A 16,906-nucleotide genomic window follows, 5' to 3' on the forward strand; every position below is an offset into this window, starting at 1 on the left:
TGACATGCCCATGTAGTCCCAGCTACTAGAGAGGCTAAGGTAGGAGTACTGCTTGATCCAGTCAAAGACTGTCTTACTGAGGATGCAGAAGGTGTAGGTCAAAGGTACTTCTTCTTTATCAGCCTCTTTGTTTTTCTGAAATTCATTTAGCACATTAATTTTGACAGATTTTACAGACTTAGAAATATATGTACCTTAAGTGATCATTTCACTTTATTTCTATTACTTAATTCTTAAAAGTTTTTTCAGTTCTGTCGAATTTTATTATGAATACAGTTATTATAGAGCTCCATTAATCTTTTTTTGAAAATTTGAACTTCATATTAGTTTTTCTTCTGTTGGAAAAAAAAATAAATCATCTTGTCTCTATTCAGACAATTACCAAGGAAGTCTGAATCTCTTCAAATGAAGCATAAAAGGTATAATATTCCATTTTCAGAGTGATAATGAAAATTATGTGACTATAGAACATTAACCTAAGGTACACCTACATTTCATTAAGTATGTAGGTCTTACAAAAGCATATTGCTAATAGCTTTGTGTCCTAATAGATTACAAAGGGAAAGACAATATAGAGTTCAAGAATAAAATACTATTGATAGCAGAGCATATTTCTAAGGAAATGCAAGTATCCAATGTCAACATTGTGATAAATAATTTTTATAAAATCTACCATTGATTTTAAGTTCTTTTTATTTTTCTTATCACTGGTTTCTACCATACTTTTTCTTTTTGGTATTTCAGTGCATTTATAATATTACAATAAAAAAATCATTAAGAAGGCTTCACAATCTTCTTCAGTCAAATGACTCAGTAGAACTTTGATATATTTAGTATGCATATTACTATCAGACACATTTTCCCAAGTCACTGTTTTGACTAGATATTCTCTTCAATAGGATTTATATTGCTTTCCAGATCAAATCTAAATAAATATGTATCAGATTTTCAAGATCTTTCATAATCTATATAAATCTTATCTAACTAAATTTTTTCTATGTTTTAAGCTTAATGATCTGTGTGTTAACTTTAAGTTAATTTAATAAATATTTATTAAAATATTTCTATCATCTTCATTCCAGTCTTTGCCTCTGTGTCTTTGCAATAGAATCTTCTAGCTTGCATGGCTAAAAATAAACTTTTTTGACGGGTCTTGCTCTGTCACCCAGCCTAAAGTGCAGTGGTATCATCATAGCTAACTGCAACCTCAAATTCCTGGGCTCAAGCAATCCTTGATCCTCATGCCTCAGCCTCCCAAGTAGCGGGGAGTACAGGCAAACACCACCACATCTGACTGATCTTTTCTATCTTTAGTAGAGTCGGGGTCTCGTTCTTGCTCAGGCTGGTCTTGAACTCCTGACCTCAAGTGATCCTCTCACCTCAGGCTCCCAAGTAGCTGATACTATTCTGTACCTGGCTTAAAAATAATCTTTATTTAAGGATTAGCTATGAAGCCCTGTTGTCTATTTCCTTCTACTGTGCATCCACCTGTACAAATAGGGCAACTTTTTTTTCTTTCTCTGAATTACCGTTACAGTGTATTACTTAACACCTAATTATGTACATTCCTTAATGGCCTTAAATTGTGCCATGCATTTGAACTTACCAAAATCCATTGTCAGTATTTATATTATTTTAATTTATTGTGACCTCCAGTGTCTGAGTCACTTTAGGAAAATTTAGTACTGGGAGAAAGACAAGTGAAAACCAATACCCTTGAGTCAGGTTCTGGGAAACAGATGTGAAGTTTCACTCAAAAACCCAGAATATCTTTCAAAAATTTTTCTAAGTCTCATGTTTCTGATAAATGTATTTATTTATTTACTTTTTCAGTTTATAATGCAAGAATTGTGAATTTATAACAAGAATTAATGAAGAAGCAAGGGAAAAATTTAAGTAACATAACATCATGGTAGTTTAATGAGTACCATTTAATATAACTGGTTTCTGTATTAACTTATACAAGTATAATCAATTGATACACCTTTTGAAAAGCCTTATACTAATCAGACATATAATTTGTCTTTGATTATTTATAGCTACTGTGCTCATATCTACAGCACGGTGTGATTTAGATAACTAACTGGACATGTAATAATTTCAGATCAGGTTTGGCATACCTCATTTCTAGGAATGTAACCTTACCATTAAAAAAAAGAACTATTTTATTTTGCCCTTTGTGCCATAGCTGAAATTTTCTGTAGATTTCATGTAATCTTTCAACACATCAAGTGTGAGGGTAAAAGGAAACAGAAGGCCTGAGAAGCAAGCTGATTTGGTTGACATCAGATAAACTTGTCAGAGAAGTATAATCTAGTCTCCTGTATCCTAATCCGGTGTATTGTCTGTCATGCAAGAAAGACCATCATTTGTTCTACCTTTGGCAGGACAAAATCATCCATTGGCTGAATGACTTCAATTACTTTTTGCAAACAAAAACCTTTATGTATCCTGGGAATGTGTTTTTGTTCATTTCCAAAGTCTAAAGTAATTTGTTATGTGAGACTATCTGGCAAGTTAAAAATAAATTTTTAGATATACTGATTAAAGAATATCACATTGCACAATAATGTTTCTTGCTTTAAAATTTTTTTTCTAGTTACAATAATTAGTGCCAGACTGCACTAGACGTGGTTTTTTTAAAATTATTTTGTAAAATAAACTATAACATAGACATTTTCTTTTCTTTATGTCAATGCCCATATTTCATTACACAACTCATTAATGCATAGGAAATGCATTAAGTTAATAGTTATGGATACAATTTAGCACATTAACTGCCATGTGAGTTGTATTTAACTCAAGCTAATTTTAAGTCTGGGGCCTCGTGAAACATATGTAACTCACACATCTCTTCACCTTGGGAGCTGTGAGAACTATTTTTCAAGTTGCATATAACTCACACACAGCAAACAAAAACTAACAAATTTTTTATTAAATTAGAAAGGATCATTTTGTTTTCGAAGTTTTTATTCTATTTTTTAATAAAACACCGTAGTGCCAAGGAAATTTTTTTTTCTAGTGTGGCAGTCAATGTGTTAAAGGTTTTTCATATATTTGATGTTATGAAAAGTATTCATAAACATGGGTGAGATTATTATCACTAGCTTCTCCCTTCATCTGGCACCTCATACCATTTATAAAGAAGAAGAATGTTCGAGGCCACTAAAATTATGCAAGTTGTTCTTCCTAGAGAAAATCTGATTGGAGTATGTTTTGCAAGTAGTTTGAAGAATGTCATCATTGATATAATTTGAGCATGGTACAGTATTTTGTTTCAGCATCATATTACAGTAAATAAAAATGAATTCATATATTGTGTACAATGTTGCTCATCTTCTAACATAGTCACAATATATTCATTACATTTTCCTGGTGTTTTGCCATGTGCCTATTCTCATTTCATTCCACCTCCTTTCATTTCTTAACAATTTTTGTTCCCTAGTCTCTGTCCCTCTTTCCGACACTACTCTTGTCTCAATCCCTTGCAAAATTTCAATATACATGTAAGAGATCTTTCTAAAGACCAATTTCTTGCCCTTCTCTCCTCTCATGGATCTTGTCTTTATATACCTCAGCCATTGACTCCCAATCATACCTTGAAAATGTCACAGCTATAACATGCAGATCCTGCATAACCTAATTCATAAATCTCCATGTGACTTCTACCTCTGCTTATATTTCTGGCTTACTACCTCTTGCATCTGCTACAATCAAATGTTTATTTTTTTTAATTTCTTTTTAATTTTTTAAAAACTTTATGTTATGTAAAGTTTCAAAAGTAGAAAGAACAGGATACAGAACTCTCATGTACAGTCAACCAGCTTCAAAAATTATCAAGTCATGGCCAATTTTGTTTCATTTGTTATTAATGTGAAATAACTACAAGGCACAGTCTTTTCATCTGTAGCTATATTAACAAATATATTTAAAAGATAAGATAGATATTAAACCTAAAAAGTTAGCAATAATCCCTTAATATCTAACAGTTCTTGAACCCCAGCAGAATCTCTCATTCATTGATCATAGGCCCATTTCACTGCCTCTCACGTTCGTGACATCCTCTCTCATGTTTATATCCAGCTTAAAGCCCACAGTCAATCATTTCAGCCACTCCACATTATATACACCTTCACTGCCCCTGCGCTCTCTCAGTTTGTTATACGCTCATGGCAGAACCACAACCATGGTTAAATAAACTCTCTGCCTGCAGCTGAACAAGGTTGGAGAATAATTCACAACCACATTGACTGGCCTTTAAAGTTCTTTAAGGTCAGTCCCAAAGCTAACTGGCAATCATACTATATTTACTTCCTCTATTTCCGTTCTTATCTTCCTAGATGACTACTTAAAACCCTTTTCCTCCAACCTCAGAATTCTTTTCTGGAATTCTCACTCTCAGTTGAGGACCCTGCTTCCACTACACTGAGCAAATCAAAGCATCCAGAACAGAACTTCCACAGCACCACTCACATCCACTGCCCCACCAGCATCTGCACCTTTATACTTGGCCTTCCGGCTTCATATCATAGATGATCAGATCATTTACTAGATTTACTCTCTGTGCTATAATATAATTCCTTTACTTTTGCCCTGGTAGATGGTACCTTTTATTGCTCCAGAAATTCTCTCCTTCTCCACTCATCTCTCACCTTCTCTTGCACCATTAATCTTTACCTTTTACTGGAGCATTTCATTAGCATAAAGACATACTATTAGTTCACCTTTAAATAAAACATTTTTAGATTCCACATCTGAGTGAGATCATGTGGTATTTGTCTTTCTGTGCCTGTCTTGTTTCATTTAACATAATGTCCTTCAGGTGCATTCATGTTGTCACTAATGGGAGGATTTTATTCTTTTTATGGCTAAATAGTATTCGTGTGTGTGTGTGTGTGTGTGTGTGTGCACATGCACGCATGCGCACAGATATATATACCACATTTTCTTTGTCCATTCATCTGCTGATGGACACGTAGGTTGATTCCATATCTTAACATCATGTACATGATAAATACATACAATTTTATATGTCAATTTAAGAAAAAAAGAGAAACAAAAGTACAACTTCTCTAGACCCAGCTTCACCTAAAGCTACGGCTTCATTTCTCTGTTTCCTATCACAGCCAAATTACACAAAAATAGTTTTTTAGACTTGCTATATCCAGTATCTGTTCCCTATTCTCTCTTAAATGCCTTCCAATAAAGCTTTTGCTATTTCTACTCCACTAAAACCACATTTGGCCTCGCAGTCTGATTTGACCCTCTTGAGTACACTGTGCTCATTATAGATACTCTGTCCTTACTTGACATTTTGGATTCCACCTGCTCTTTTTACTCAGTTTCCTTTGCTGGTACCTCCTTTTATGTTAGACCTCTTCACTTTGGAGCGTCCCAGAGCTTGGTTCCTTGGTCGTCTTTTCTATATATCCTCTCTCCCCTGATGACTTGGATTTAACTATCACCTCTATACCACCACAACCTAATTTATATCTCTGACCCAGAGCTCTCTCTGCTCAGCATTCCACTTGGATACCTAGGCTCCTCAAACTTAACTTTCCATTGTAACCTTGCACCTAAAATTTACTGCTGCTAACAACTCTGTCTTTTAGGTCGATGAGGCTAAAAATTTTAGTCTCCCCTTCTTCTTCCACTCCTCACATTCCATCCATCCACGAGTCCTTCGGGTTCAACGATATCCAATATCTGACCACTTCTCTTCACCACTGACATTACGATCCTGGTCCTAGCTGCCATCACCTCCCACTTGAATTGCCCCAATAGTTCTAACTGGCCTCCCTGTTTCCACCGTTGCTTTCATCCTTCAAGTCTGTTCTTAACACAGTAACCACAACAATCCTTTCAAAATATAATCAGATCATGTCATTACTTTAACTTAAAACCCTGTAATAGCTTACAGTCTTAGAGAGAGGAAAAAAAAAAAAAAAAAACACCTAAGGCTTTATAATTCCCTTAAGACATTATGATACGTCTCCCTTTCTCATTTCTTTACCATCTGTTTGCTGTTTCTTGAATGTACCAGAGAACTGCTGGTTTCCTCTGCCTGGAACACTCTTCCTCAAGATGTCCATTTGTATAACATTAAATCCTTTTATGTCTTAGATCAGAAGACACTGTCTCAAAGAGACCTGCCCTGAAATCCCCAAACTCCTCCTTCTTAATTTCCTGGAACCCATGATCCTTTTATCCTGCTCTGTTTTTTCCCTCCAAAAAACATATAACTGACTATATCATTTATTTATTATATTTATTGCTTACTGTGTCTTCCCCCATTAGAATGTATGCTTCTTAAGGACATAAATTTTGTTCTTCTGGTCTGGCATATAGTAGGTGGTCAATAAATATGTCTGGCACATAACATAGTAGGTGGTCAACCAATTAAATGATTTTTTTTTTCTTCCAGCATTATTTCCCTCTCATTGTTCTCAGAGTCAATAATGGTTTTCTTTCCAGCAATCAACAAGGACTCTTTCCATTTTAGGGGCTTGTTCTTTAGGGCATTTCCCTCTGCATTTACTTTCTAAATCCTGTCACCTTTTTGATTCATTTTTTTTCTTTTGCTTATTCTGTCTGCTAAGCTAATTTTAATCAGGTAGAGTTGGCCCTTGAAAAACATGGGTTTGAACTGTGTAGATCAACTTATAAATGGATTTTTTTCAACCATTCATGGATAGAAAATACACTTGCAGGATGCAAAACCAATTTATGTGGAGGGCCTACTTTTTGTACATGTGGCTTTTGCAGGGCCAACAGCCAGACTTGAGTATGTGTGGATTTGGGTATACGCAGGGGCCCTGGGACCAATCCCGCACATGTACCAAGGGATGACTTCATAGTTAATTTTCTGGTTTTCAAGTCTTCTTATACCCTTTCTCCATATTTCATCATTTCCTAGATATATTTCTATTTCTAGAAGATTTTTTGCTCTGTCCCAGTTTCTCAAGACCTTTATTCCTAACAACTAGTTCCAGAAATTTTACTTTTCCTTGAAAATGACTCCAAAGAATAAAATTGTAATACTGGTTCCCCCTCCCCACACCCTCCATCTATTCTACAGGCAACCTGCAACCCATGATTTGGATTCACCCTTCATTTAAAATCCTTCTGAAATGCAGATTCCCTTGAACTTAAAGCCAATATGAAAATTACTTAGTGGTAGAAATCTGTATATAGTAATTTGTTTATTTTTAATATAGTTTTACCTTATATTTTAGAAAACTGCATGAATATTTGTATATATATTTACATGTATATTTATGTCTTTAAATCTTATTTTATCTGATTTTTACTGAAAGTTAGCTATCTCTTAATCTTTCTCTTTTAAGGATCTAAAATTGTTTCATATTCTTATCCTTAACAGGTTATTGCTTTAGTAATGGATATATTTACAGATGTGGACATTTTCAAAGAAATAGTTGAGGCATCAACTCGAGGGATATCTGTATACCTTCTGCTTGATGAGTCCAATTTTAATCATTTTCTAAATATGACTGAGAAACAGGGTTGTCAAGTTCAACGTCTCAGGGTAAGAATTCTATGTTTTTTCTCAAGTATTTTGTTTATCATTTTCATTTCAGTTAAATTTAAGGCATGCTAAGGTAGATTAATGCAAAAGCAAAAAATGTGTTTTTTATATGTATATATATTTAGAGGTGGTATGTTGATTGATCACAGAAGGTTCCCCTGTACTTTTGAAATGCAATTGAAAACACACTTCTTCATGAGTGTTTTCTTATGTGCTTTTCTTGACGGTGGGACACAAATTTCTGAGTTAACTTTGCCACCATTCATACTTAATACTTCAGTTTTATATGCACAACCTTGAAACCGCTGACTCAAATGCTTCTATAGTTCACTAGGTATTGGATATCAAAATAATTTGGCATAATGTTTTCAGTCATGTTTGACTTTTTAAAAGGAGGATAGATTTTAATTTTAGTTATTTTATCATTGTGGTACTATAACCCAAAAGGCTTTATTACAATAAGATCCTAAGTGATTTATGAAACCATTCTGTATAAATATAAAGTAATATCTCCTATTTAAGCTATGTTAATATATGTAGTTTAAGTGATTATTTTTCATAAGTTATTTAATTTTTAGAATGTTTTTTGAAATTTTCTTTTTACTAAATTTTTTGTTTTTCAAAAATATACTTCAGGTAGTTTTGGAGGGGTATTGAGGTTTTATATTGGTATGCATTTTGCTTTTTAAAATATCCCCTTTCTAGCCATAATTTTTACTTCATATTTACATATAATTCTAGAATATCCGCGTGCGGACAGTTAAAGGCCAAGACTATGTTTCAAAAACAGGGGCGAAATTCCACGGAAAAATGGAACAGAAATTTTTGTTAGTCGACTGCCAGAAAGTGATGTACGGTTCTTACAGGTAAGATCATTGTGCTTACCTTCAGTGTTATCAATCATTTAAATAATTTATTAGCTTCAAATTTTAATATAATCGATTTAGCTTTCCTGAAAATAAAAAAGAACACTTGCATGGAAGCTTGGAGACCTAGGTTTGAGTTATGGCTCTGTCTCTGGAGGACATTAAGACAGATTAGGTAAATCACATAACTTCTTCAGCTTCATGTTCTTCATCCAGAAATTGAGGAGGTTGACTAATATCTAAGAGAAAACAGCTCCCTACAGTTCCCTACAGCTCACCAACACTAAAAGTGGTTTTGCTTCTTATGAAAACACTATGTAGTGAATTTAATAACAATTGTTCATAAAAATAGAAGCTGTTTGCCACTTTGAAAAACCTGTTGATTGGGTTTTTCTTGTTTTGTATTATTAAGAGTCTCATCAAAGCAGAACTGGCTGCCCAGTCCAGGTTATTCCCTTATAAATAAATCCCCGACATCAGTCCTAAATCAGATACATAATGAAGCTATATAAACAGGCAGATAAAAACACCAGCAAACACTCGTCAAACTGCTGGGTCACTGAGGCAGAGTAAATTCATTTTTAAAGACTAAGGGAAGATTTCAGGAGAGCCGTGGATAGAAACAGGACAGGGTAAGGGGAAACCTTTGCCTCTTCTCTTAATAACTTAAAAAGTCCATGACAAGGAGATAACACCTTGAAATGGATGGCCTTGAGCAAGTTACTTTATTTGGTTGCTGCCCTTTAGTTTACTCGGCTGTAAAATGAGGATAATCATAGAACCTACCACATGTCATTGTTGTAAGGCTTAATTGAAGTTAATATATCCCAACCCCTAATGTTAACTATTATTTCAGGACTTTTTTCAACTGTTACTTTCTGCTAACTTTTCCTTTAAGCTCAGAAACCTTTATAAAAAACATGCTGTTTGGAGTTCCAAATGAAAACTTGTTAAGAACAGAAATTACAACTAGTGCTTGAAATTAGTGAGTTCTTTTAAAGACCCATTATAAGTGAATATATTTGTTCAGACCCACTTGGTTTTAGAGAGTTTTTAATTGAAATTTTAATTAAAATTAAGTGTTCACTTGACTTCTATAGAATGGTGTTTATTATTTAAGCTCATCATAATGAGTGCTATTTTTGTTATTTAACTTGACTGTTAAGATTATTTTCAACTGTAAAATCACCTCAATTTTGTTTTGTTACCACTAGGTATTAATAGGTGCTATGTGTTGATATGACTATGGCTGAGCTGCTTTAGATTAATGTGAGGAAAATCAAACAACAGCAATGACAAAAAAAAAAAATCTATTATGTTAGTGATTATGGAATTCCTAGGACCATAGATTATAAAAATTCATGAAAACTCTTTATCTCACAACTCTATTCTCTTTGGTATTTCAAGTTCATTTTAAATATATTATACTTCTTTAAAAAATTAATGGTTGTCAACCATTGTCATTTTTATTTTCCTGACTAATTATCATGGACCTTTCCTTTTGCTAACAATATTTTAACAGGCTCTGGTGAAATAGTTATGAACTAGTTTGGTTAAAAATGCATTTCATTTTGGTTAAAAATAGCCTTTGTCCCTCATATTCTAGTATTGCCATTGTTTTCCTCATAGGCAAGTTGAAAATGCCTTCATTAATTCAGAATTCTTTGCCACGGGATGTCATTGAGTTCTAAACTCCTAGCATTCCTGGAGAGGCCTGGAATCTGTATTCACCACAGTCACACATTGTCTGATAAGTCACTCATTATGGTGACGGTTTTATCAGGAAAACACAAGAGGAGTGTTTTTGAAAACATGATACCAACATTGACAAGATAAGACACATATCTGTGGGTTAATCAATATGTATAAATAATGTTTTGAATTTGATAACCCCATTTGAAATTATGTGAAAATCTGGAATATATTTAGTAAAGCATTGTCTACAAATTAGACTGAGAATTTTATAAGCTTCTATTTTTTGAATCTTTTGATCTCTATAAAAGTTACTTTCAAAAGACAAGTTTCACTGAAGTTGGTGCCTGTTAGCTGCCATGTTTGATCAGACATGAAGAGCCTCACAGCGGAGATCCATGCTACAACCAGTGTACTGTTAGTCCTTACGCTCCATGAACTTTGCTTCTTAGTCACCAGCCAGGAACTAAGAGTTCTCAAGCTACTTTTTTCTGTGTGAATGTATAACCACACTCCCAACTCCATGACTAGTGTGTTAAAGTATATGAGTAGTGGGGGATGGGAGTGATTAGTTAATTTTTTATGCACAAAAATATCTGCACATATGTTAAAAAGCAAATATTACTAAAATATGTGCAATAGAAAAACAGACGTTTTTGTTCTCCATCCCTAGCCACCCCTGGTCCTGACCACCAGATATAATTGCTCAATTATTTTAATTAGTTCTTCTGATACTTATTCCTTTCTGTTAAATAATGTGATTGTACTGTTCTTTTTTGTTTTATCAATTTCATATATTATCTCTTGGCTTTTTATTATAGTTATTAAGGAATTAAATTTTCTACTCACCCATATCCACTTTCCCTTCTTGGCCTCATTCTCCCAATATAGTTCTATCACAATTTTTTGTTAAATAAGTCCAGGTTTAAATTATTAAATTGTGTCAAAATTGATCATTGATGAGCTATGGAGTGATTTGTATGTTTCCTTTTTTATAACAAAGTTAACAATGACCATTTTTTTTTTAATTCATTGTCTTTGTTTTCTGTTTATTGCTATTTCTTTCCAGTTGACCACACAGATTTTGCAGCACATGAATGACTTTTCCAAATGCTCAGTAATTACCCACAATCTCTGATGTCTAATCAGGACTAGTAGGTCCTTAAACTGGGAGCACATCTGCAGTCCTGGTATTTCCCATATTTCTGGGTGATTTGACCCAGAATTCATCAAATCCCACTTTTTTGTTACTTTTCTTTCCAAGTCTCCATTTTTCTCCCAAGTTTTAAGTCCAGAAATTCATAATTCTAGGTGATTTATGTCTTAACATGGGATGGCACTCTAAGCTGAATTAGTTATCCTTCTAATTGGGAAGGTATTCCTCTGTAATCAAAGTTGCTGTTGTCTCAACAATTATTAGCAAGTAGAGATTGGACATTGATTCCAGAGATGAGGAGGTCATCCCTGGAAATACAGATTTGGTAGTTATTGGCATAAAGGTGATATAAAATCACTTGGGATAATAGAGGAACACAGGGATTCATTCCCAAACCCTGAAGTATGTCTCTAATTTCTGAGATTTACTTATTGAATATATTCAATTAAATTCCCCCCATTACCTGAAATTTTATTACAATGTTATTTTCTGATTTACCATAGCAGGGAAACTTTTCCAATTGCCATACAATCACCAGTACCACTAGCTTCTCAGTTTCTTATGCTCAATACCCAGAGGTTATTTTTATTTCATAACCTATGGACATCCTTTATGACATGAAAATCTTCTGGTTCTTTCTTCTTTCCATTAGCTCAACATTTTTACTCATTATTCCAATTTCTACTTTGGTTTGAGCTCTTACTTTATTCTAACTACTTTACTTTTCATAGTTAAAGTCAAGTGTACACTACAAATAGCTACTAGAAAAATAATTACTCAAATATCTCTTCCTATTATAATTTATCCAAATTTGGAAACACATCCTACAGAATCAAACTTTCTGCTTTTCTTTCATCATTTTCCCCACTAGTTCATAAATTTCTTACATAGCATCTTTACTCCAGATAAATATAATCTGTTTTCTGTGTTCAACCAACCATGGGTCTTATTGCTTCCTTCTCTTTTCCATGTTTCTTCTTCCACATAAATTATCCTCTCATACCTTTTGTCTCTGAAATTCTTGGCATCTAGTCTTCATCAAGATATTACAAAACTCCCACTTTCTCCTAGGATGTCCTTATACTCAATAGCTGATGATTCATTCCATTACTTGATATTTCTAAAATAATTTGTATTCATATCTTCAGTCAAATCGAAAATTTCTTTAGTCATTCATTTTTGTACCATTCCTTTTAAGTAAGCCTGGTGGCCCAAGTGTGTTCACAGACAGAGCATTTAGTAAATATTCTTCTCATACCATGCATTCAAAGGCATACTAGATAAACTTAAGCATATCAGAATAACATTCTTAAGTGGCACGCTGTTGTTTTTGATATTTTCTGTATTTTAAATGATTATACAGCACATTCTTTTAATCTTTTTATTTTCATTTCATGTGTGCCCTATATAAATAGTAAAATCTTTCAATGTGGAGAATGTCTGCATCTCCTTTTTCTTTTATATTAACTCCCCTTATGTCATATACCATTATTTGATGTATAGCATATTAGCAATTCATCTACCTTTCAGTTCAGTGACTCTAACTATATACACATCATCTAGGTTTTCAAAAATCAGAGTTAAAATTTGATTTTAAATTTCAAAATAGTTATCATTTGTAAACTCTAGGAAAGGAATTGGAAGTTCCATAAAATACTGCAAAGTCATACAAACTTTAATTTCCTAAAAATTATATTCCATATTAAAAGATCCTCATTGGCATTTTGGCTGCCATGGTTTCCGAGGACTACATTTACTAATACAGTGCACACCGAGTACAGTGAAATCTGCCCTTTCCTGATTGAGGCTGCTGCCCACAAATCCTGTTTACAGCTCCTGGTATTCTAAATTGTAATTACTGAATAAGCCACAGTGATAAGTCTGAAAACATTGAGCCTCTTAAAATACAGGCATTATTAGCACAGATGTATCTTACATTGTATCATATTAGAACTATTAGGCACTGTAGCTATTATGCTGTCCATGTCCTCATTTTGGACGTGAGGAAAGTGAGGCCCAAACTCATGTGGCGACAACTCAACGCAAACCAGGTCTCTCAACTTTTCCTCCAATACTGGCTTTCCCACATTCTGCCAGGATGTTGCATATGAAATATAATTCAACTTTCACTTCATAAAATCTTGCTAGGCATAGATGCAAAATCCAAGCTTTTCTTTGACTTCCAGAAGGTAGATAAGAAATTATCAGTGGATTCAAAGCCCTAACTTGAGTTGCATTGTTATCTAAAATATGAGTATGAGGATGGGGAGACACATGTATTGCGAGCATGTAATGATTGAAACTATTCTAAATTATGGTAGCCAAGATAAACACACAAAAACATTCTTTTGTTGACATTAAATGATATATTTTAGTAGAACTATATATTAGTATCAATCTTTTGACTTAGCAAAATTGAAAGTTTTCCTTTTTTTTAAATTTTTTTCCAGCTATATGTGGTCATTTGAGAAAGCTCACCTCAGCATGGTTCAGATAATCACTGGACAACTTGTCGAGTCGTTTGATGAAGAATTTAGAACTCTGTATGCCAGATCCCGCGTCCCCAGTTCGTTTGCGCAGGAAGAATCGGCGAGAGTGAAGCATGGCAAAGCACTCTGGGAAAACGGCACTTACCAGCGTTCGGTTTCTTCACTAGCTTCCATTTCCAGCCAGAGAAACCTTTTCGGTAGACAAGACAAACTTCATAAACTAGACTCTAGTTACTTCAAAAGCAGAGGGATGTATGCTCCAAATGATCACGACAAGTACAACATAAGAAATCATGGCTACAAACCTCATTTTGTTCCAAACTTTAACGGTCCCAATGCAATACGTCAGTTTCAACCTAGCCAGATACATGAAAATTGGAAAAGGCATAGTTACGCCGGGGAACAGCCGGAGACGACGCCGTACCTCCTGCTCAACAGGGCGCTGAACAGAACCAACAATGCGCCGGGCAATTGGCAAAGGCCGACAGACAGTCTCAGCGTGGCCTCCTCGTCGCGGGGAGGCGGCACAGGCCGCAGGAACACGCCCGCCCAGAGTTTCGCCGATCGGCTCGCCCAGCGGAAGACAAACCTGGCAGACAGGAATTCAAACGTGCGGCGGTCTTTCAACGGCACGGATAATCACATCCGCTTTCTGCAACAGCGAATGCCAACCCTGGAGCACACCACGAGGTCGTTCCTACGCAACTGGAGAATTGAGTCCTACTTAAATGATCACTCCGAAGCTACACCTGACTCAAATGGATCGGCTTTGGCGGAACGATTTGAGGGCTGTGATAGCCTGGAGAATTTGAAAGCCAGTGCCCTGTACACTCACTCTCGGCTTCGTTCCTCTTTTGTATTTAAACCGACTTTACCGGAGCAACAGGAAGTCAGCAGTTGTACAACCGGCTCCTCAAATTCAACGATCATTGGTTCCCAGGGAAGTGACACACCGAAGGCGGTCCCAGACACCCCGACAAGTGTACAGCATTTGACAGACAAACCCGCGCCAGAAGCAATCCCCAAGCTCCCCGCACCGCCAGAGGCATCAAAAATGCACACCTTGCAGGTTCCCGAAAACCGTTCAGCAGTCTCAAACCAAACTACAAATGGCCATACAGAATCAAACAACTATCTGTATACAACCTTGTGTGTAAATAAGCCGACAGAAAATCTAAAGAATCAACAAAATGAGCTCCTACTTAAAAGGCGAAGTTTCCCATTCTTTGACCACTCAAAAGCCAATTTAGATCATGGCAATAGTAAGCATTATGTGTATAGTACACTTACCAGGAATCGAGTGAGACAACCAGAAAAGCCCAAAGAAGATTTGCTGAAAAGTGCCAAAAGCATGCACAATGTGACACAAAATGTGGAAGAGGAGGAGGAGGAGGTTGTCAAGAGAGAACCTCCAAGTGGCACCACTCCCAAATCAGTTTCCATTGCTGCTTTAGTTGATGTGAATAAGGAGGAACCCAACAAAGAATTCACTTCCAAGAAGGAAGTTAAGGGTTCCCCGAGTTTTTTGAAAAAGGGATCTCAGAAGTTAAGATCGTTACTTAGCCTTACCCCAGAAAAGAAAGAAAATTTATCCAAAAATAAAGCACCTGCCTTTTATAAAATGTGCAGTAGCTCTGACACATTAGTTTCTGAGTGTGAAGAAAATCAAAAACCAAAGAAATCAGAACCAAAAGTCGATTCATCTCCTAGAAGAAAGCGTTCTTCCTCATCAAACTCCCAGGGTAGCATCCACAAGAGTAAGGAAGACGTGACAGTTAGCTCATCTCAGGGAATAAATTCAGATGAAGGTAATAAAGTAATACCTTCCCCAGGTCCGGTTGAAAGTAAGTCCTTGGAAAGGGCAGGAGATGCTTCTGCCCCGAGATTTAACACAGAACAGATCCAATACCGAGATTCAAAAGAGATAAAAGCAGTTGTTGCTCCTGAGAGAAGACCAACTTCTTCTCCAAGGCTGAAGCCCAATGAGCTTCTACGATCTCATTCAACTGACCGGCGAGTTTACAGTCGTTTTGAACCATTTTGTAAGATTGAAAGCTCTATCCAGCCAACAGGCAACATGCCAAATACCAGTATAAATCGCCCAGAAATAAAATCTACAACTATGGGCAACAGTTATGGCAGGTCCAGTCCAATGCTTAATTACAACACTGGTGTTTACCACTCCTATCAACCAAATGAAAACAAGTTTCGAGGATTTATGCAAAAGTTTGGAAACTTCATACACAAAAATAAATAAAATACTATGATTTCAAATAGCTATTAAGATACAAAATGAATGAGGCTATAAATATTTGTCCAAAGAATACTGTGGACAGTTTTTGTTATGTGCCAATAGATTTCTGTAAGGACAGAGTTATAAGTATATGTATATGTTCACCAGTGTACTAATGTACAGTCAAGTTATTGTTGTATGTGATAAAGTTAGTATCTACTATAGATGGACTGTAAACACATGATTTTTAATTGATAATGGTAAAAAACTGGTGTATTTAAATTGTTTTCTTCAGACTGAAGATCTTGTTAAGTCTTAATTAGAAACTTTTATGGAGAGATGGTATGTGGATTTTAAGCATTCATTCCAAAGTCTTTTCTTTTAAAAAAAAGGATCATACTGCTATCAATGACTCTTTATAACATGTTTTTATGGTGTTTTCATATCTATAAGAAAATGGGACAAAACCTCTTTTGCTTTTAATTAACTTTAAATTTTACAGGATTTGTTATATTTTATTAATGTTTTATTAATTTTCCTGTGTAGCATTGTACAATTGTTTGGGCAACAATAGTACCATTTCAACTATATGGCTCAGCACATTGTTTTTATTTTGCCTAAAATGTTTGCAAATTGTCAGCCTCATGTAGTATAATTGCATTCACTGGAATTTATCTTTCTAAATCTTTGAAAACTGTCCAGGGTATGCTTCTTTTTACTCTGAAACTCAGGGAGCCTATACTCTACTCACCTATCAGCTGCTGATCTTTTACAGTCATTTTTTTTACTTCAAATTTATAGCAAGCCAGCAGGAATTTAGAAAACCTGAACTATTCCCCCTCCTTTTTTCAGTGTATAAACGCTTTTAGAAATGTAAACTTCTGCCTAGTTTTTTATGTTAGATTAGCATGACAATGCTGAGAT

At 35.1% G+C, this 16,906-nt stretch overlaps 1 protein-coding gene across 1 annotated transcript in view; it reads left to right on the forward strand.

Moving 5' to 3' along the window:
• Nucleotides 1-16,006, forward strand: part of FAM83B (family with sequence similarity 83 member B) — a 56,425-nt gene extending 40,419 nt beyond the window's left edge. The window contains exons 2-4 of the mRNA XM_069488704.1: nucleotides 7,382-7,546; nucleotides 8,288-8,412; nucleotides 13,711-16,006. Of these exons, the coding sequence (XP_069344805.1) occupies nucleotides 7,382-7,546; nucleotides 8,288-8,412; nucleotides 13,711-16,006 (2,586 nt within the window). The remainder of the gene's footprint in view (nucleotides 1-7,381; nucleotides 7,547-8,287; nucleotides 8,413-13,710) is intronic.
• The last annotated feature ends 900 nt before the right edge of the window (nucleotides 16,007-16,906 follow it).

The sequence above is a fragment of the Eulemur rufifrons genome, chromosome 15 (genome assembly GCF_041146395.1).
Source record: "Eulemur rufifrons isolate Redbay chromosome 15, OSU_ERuf_1, whole genome shotgun sequence".
Classification (NCBI taxonomy): Eukaryota; Metazoa; Chordata; class Mammalia; order Primates; family Lemuridae; genus Eulemur; species Eulemur rufifrons.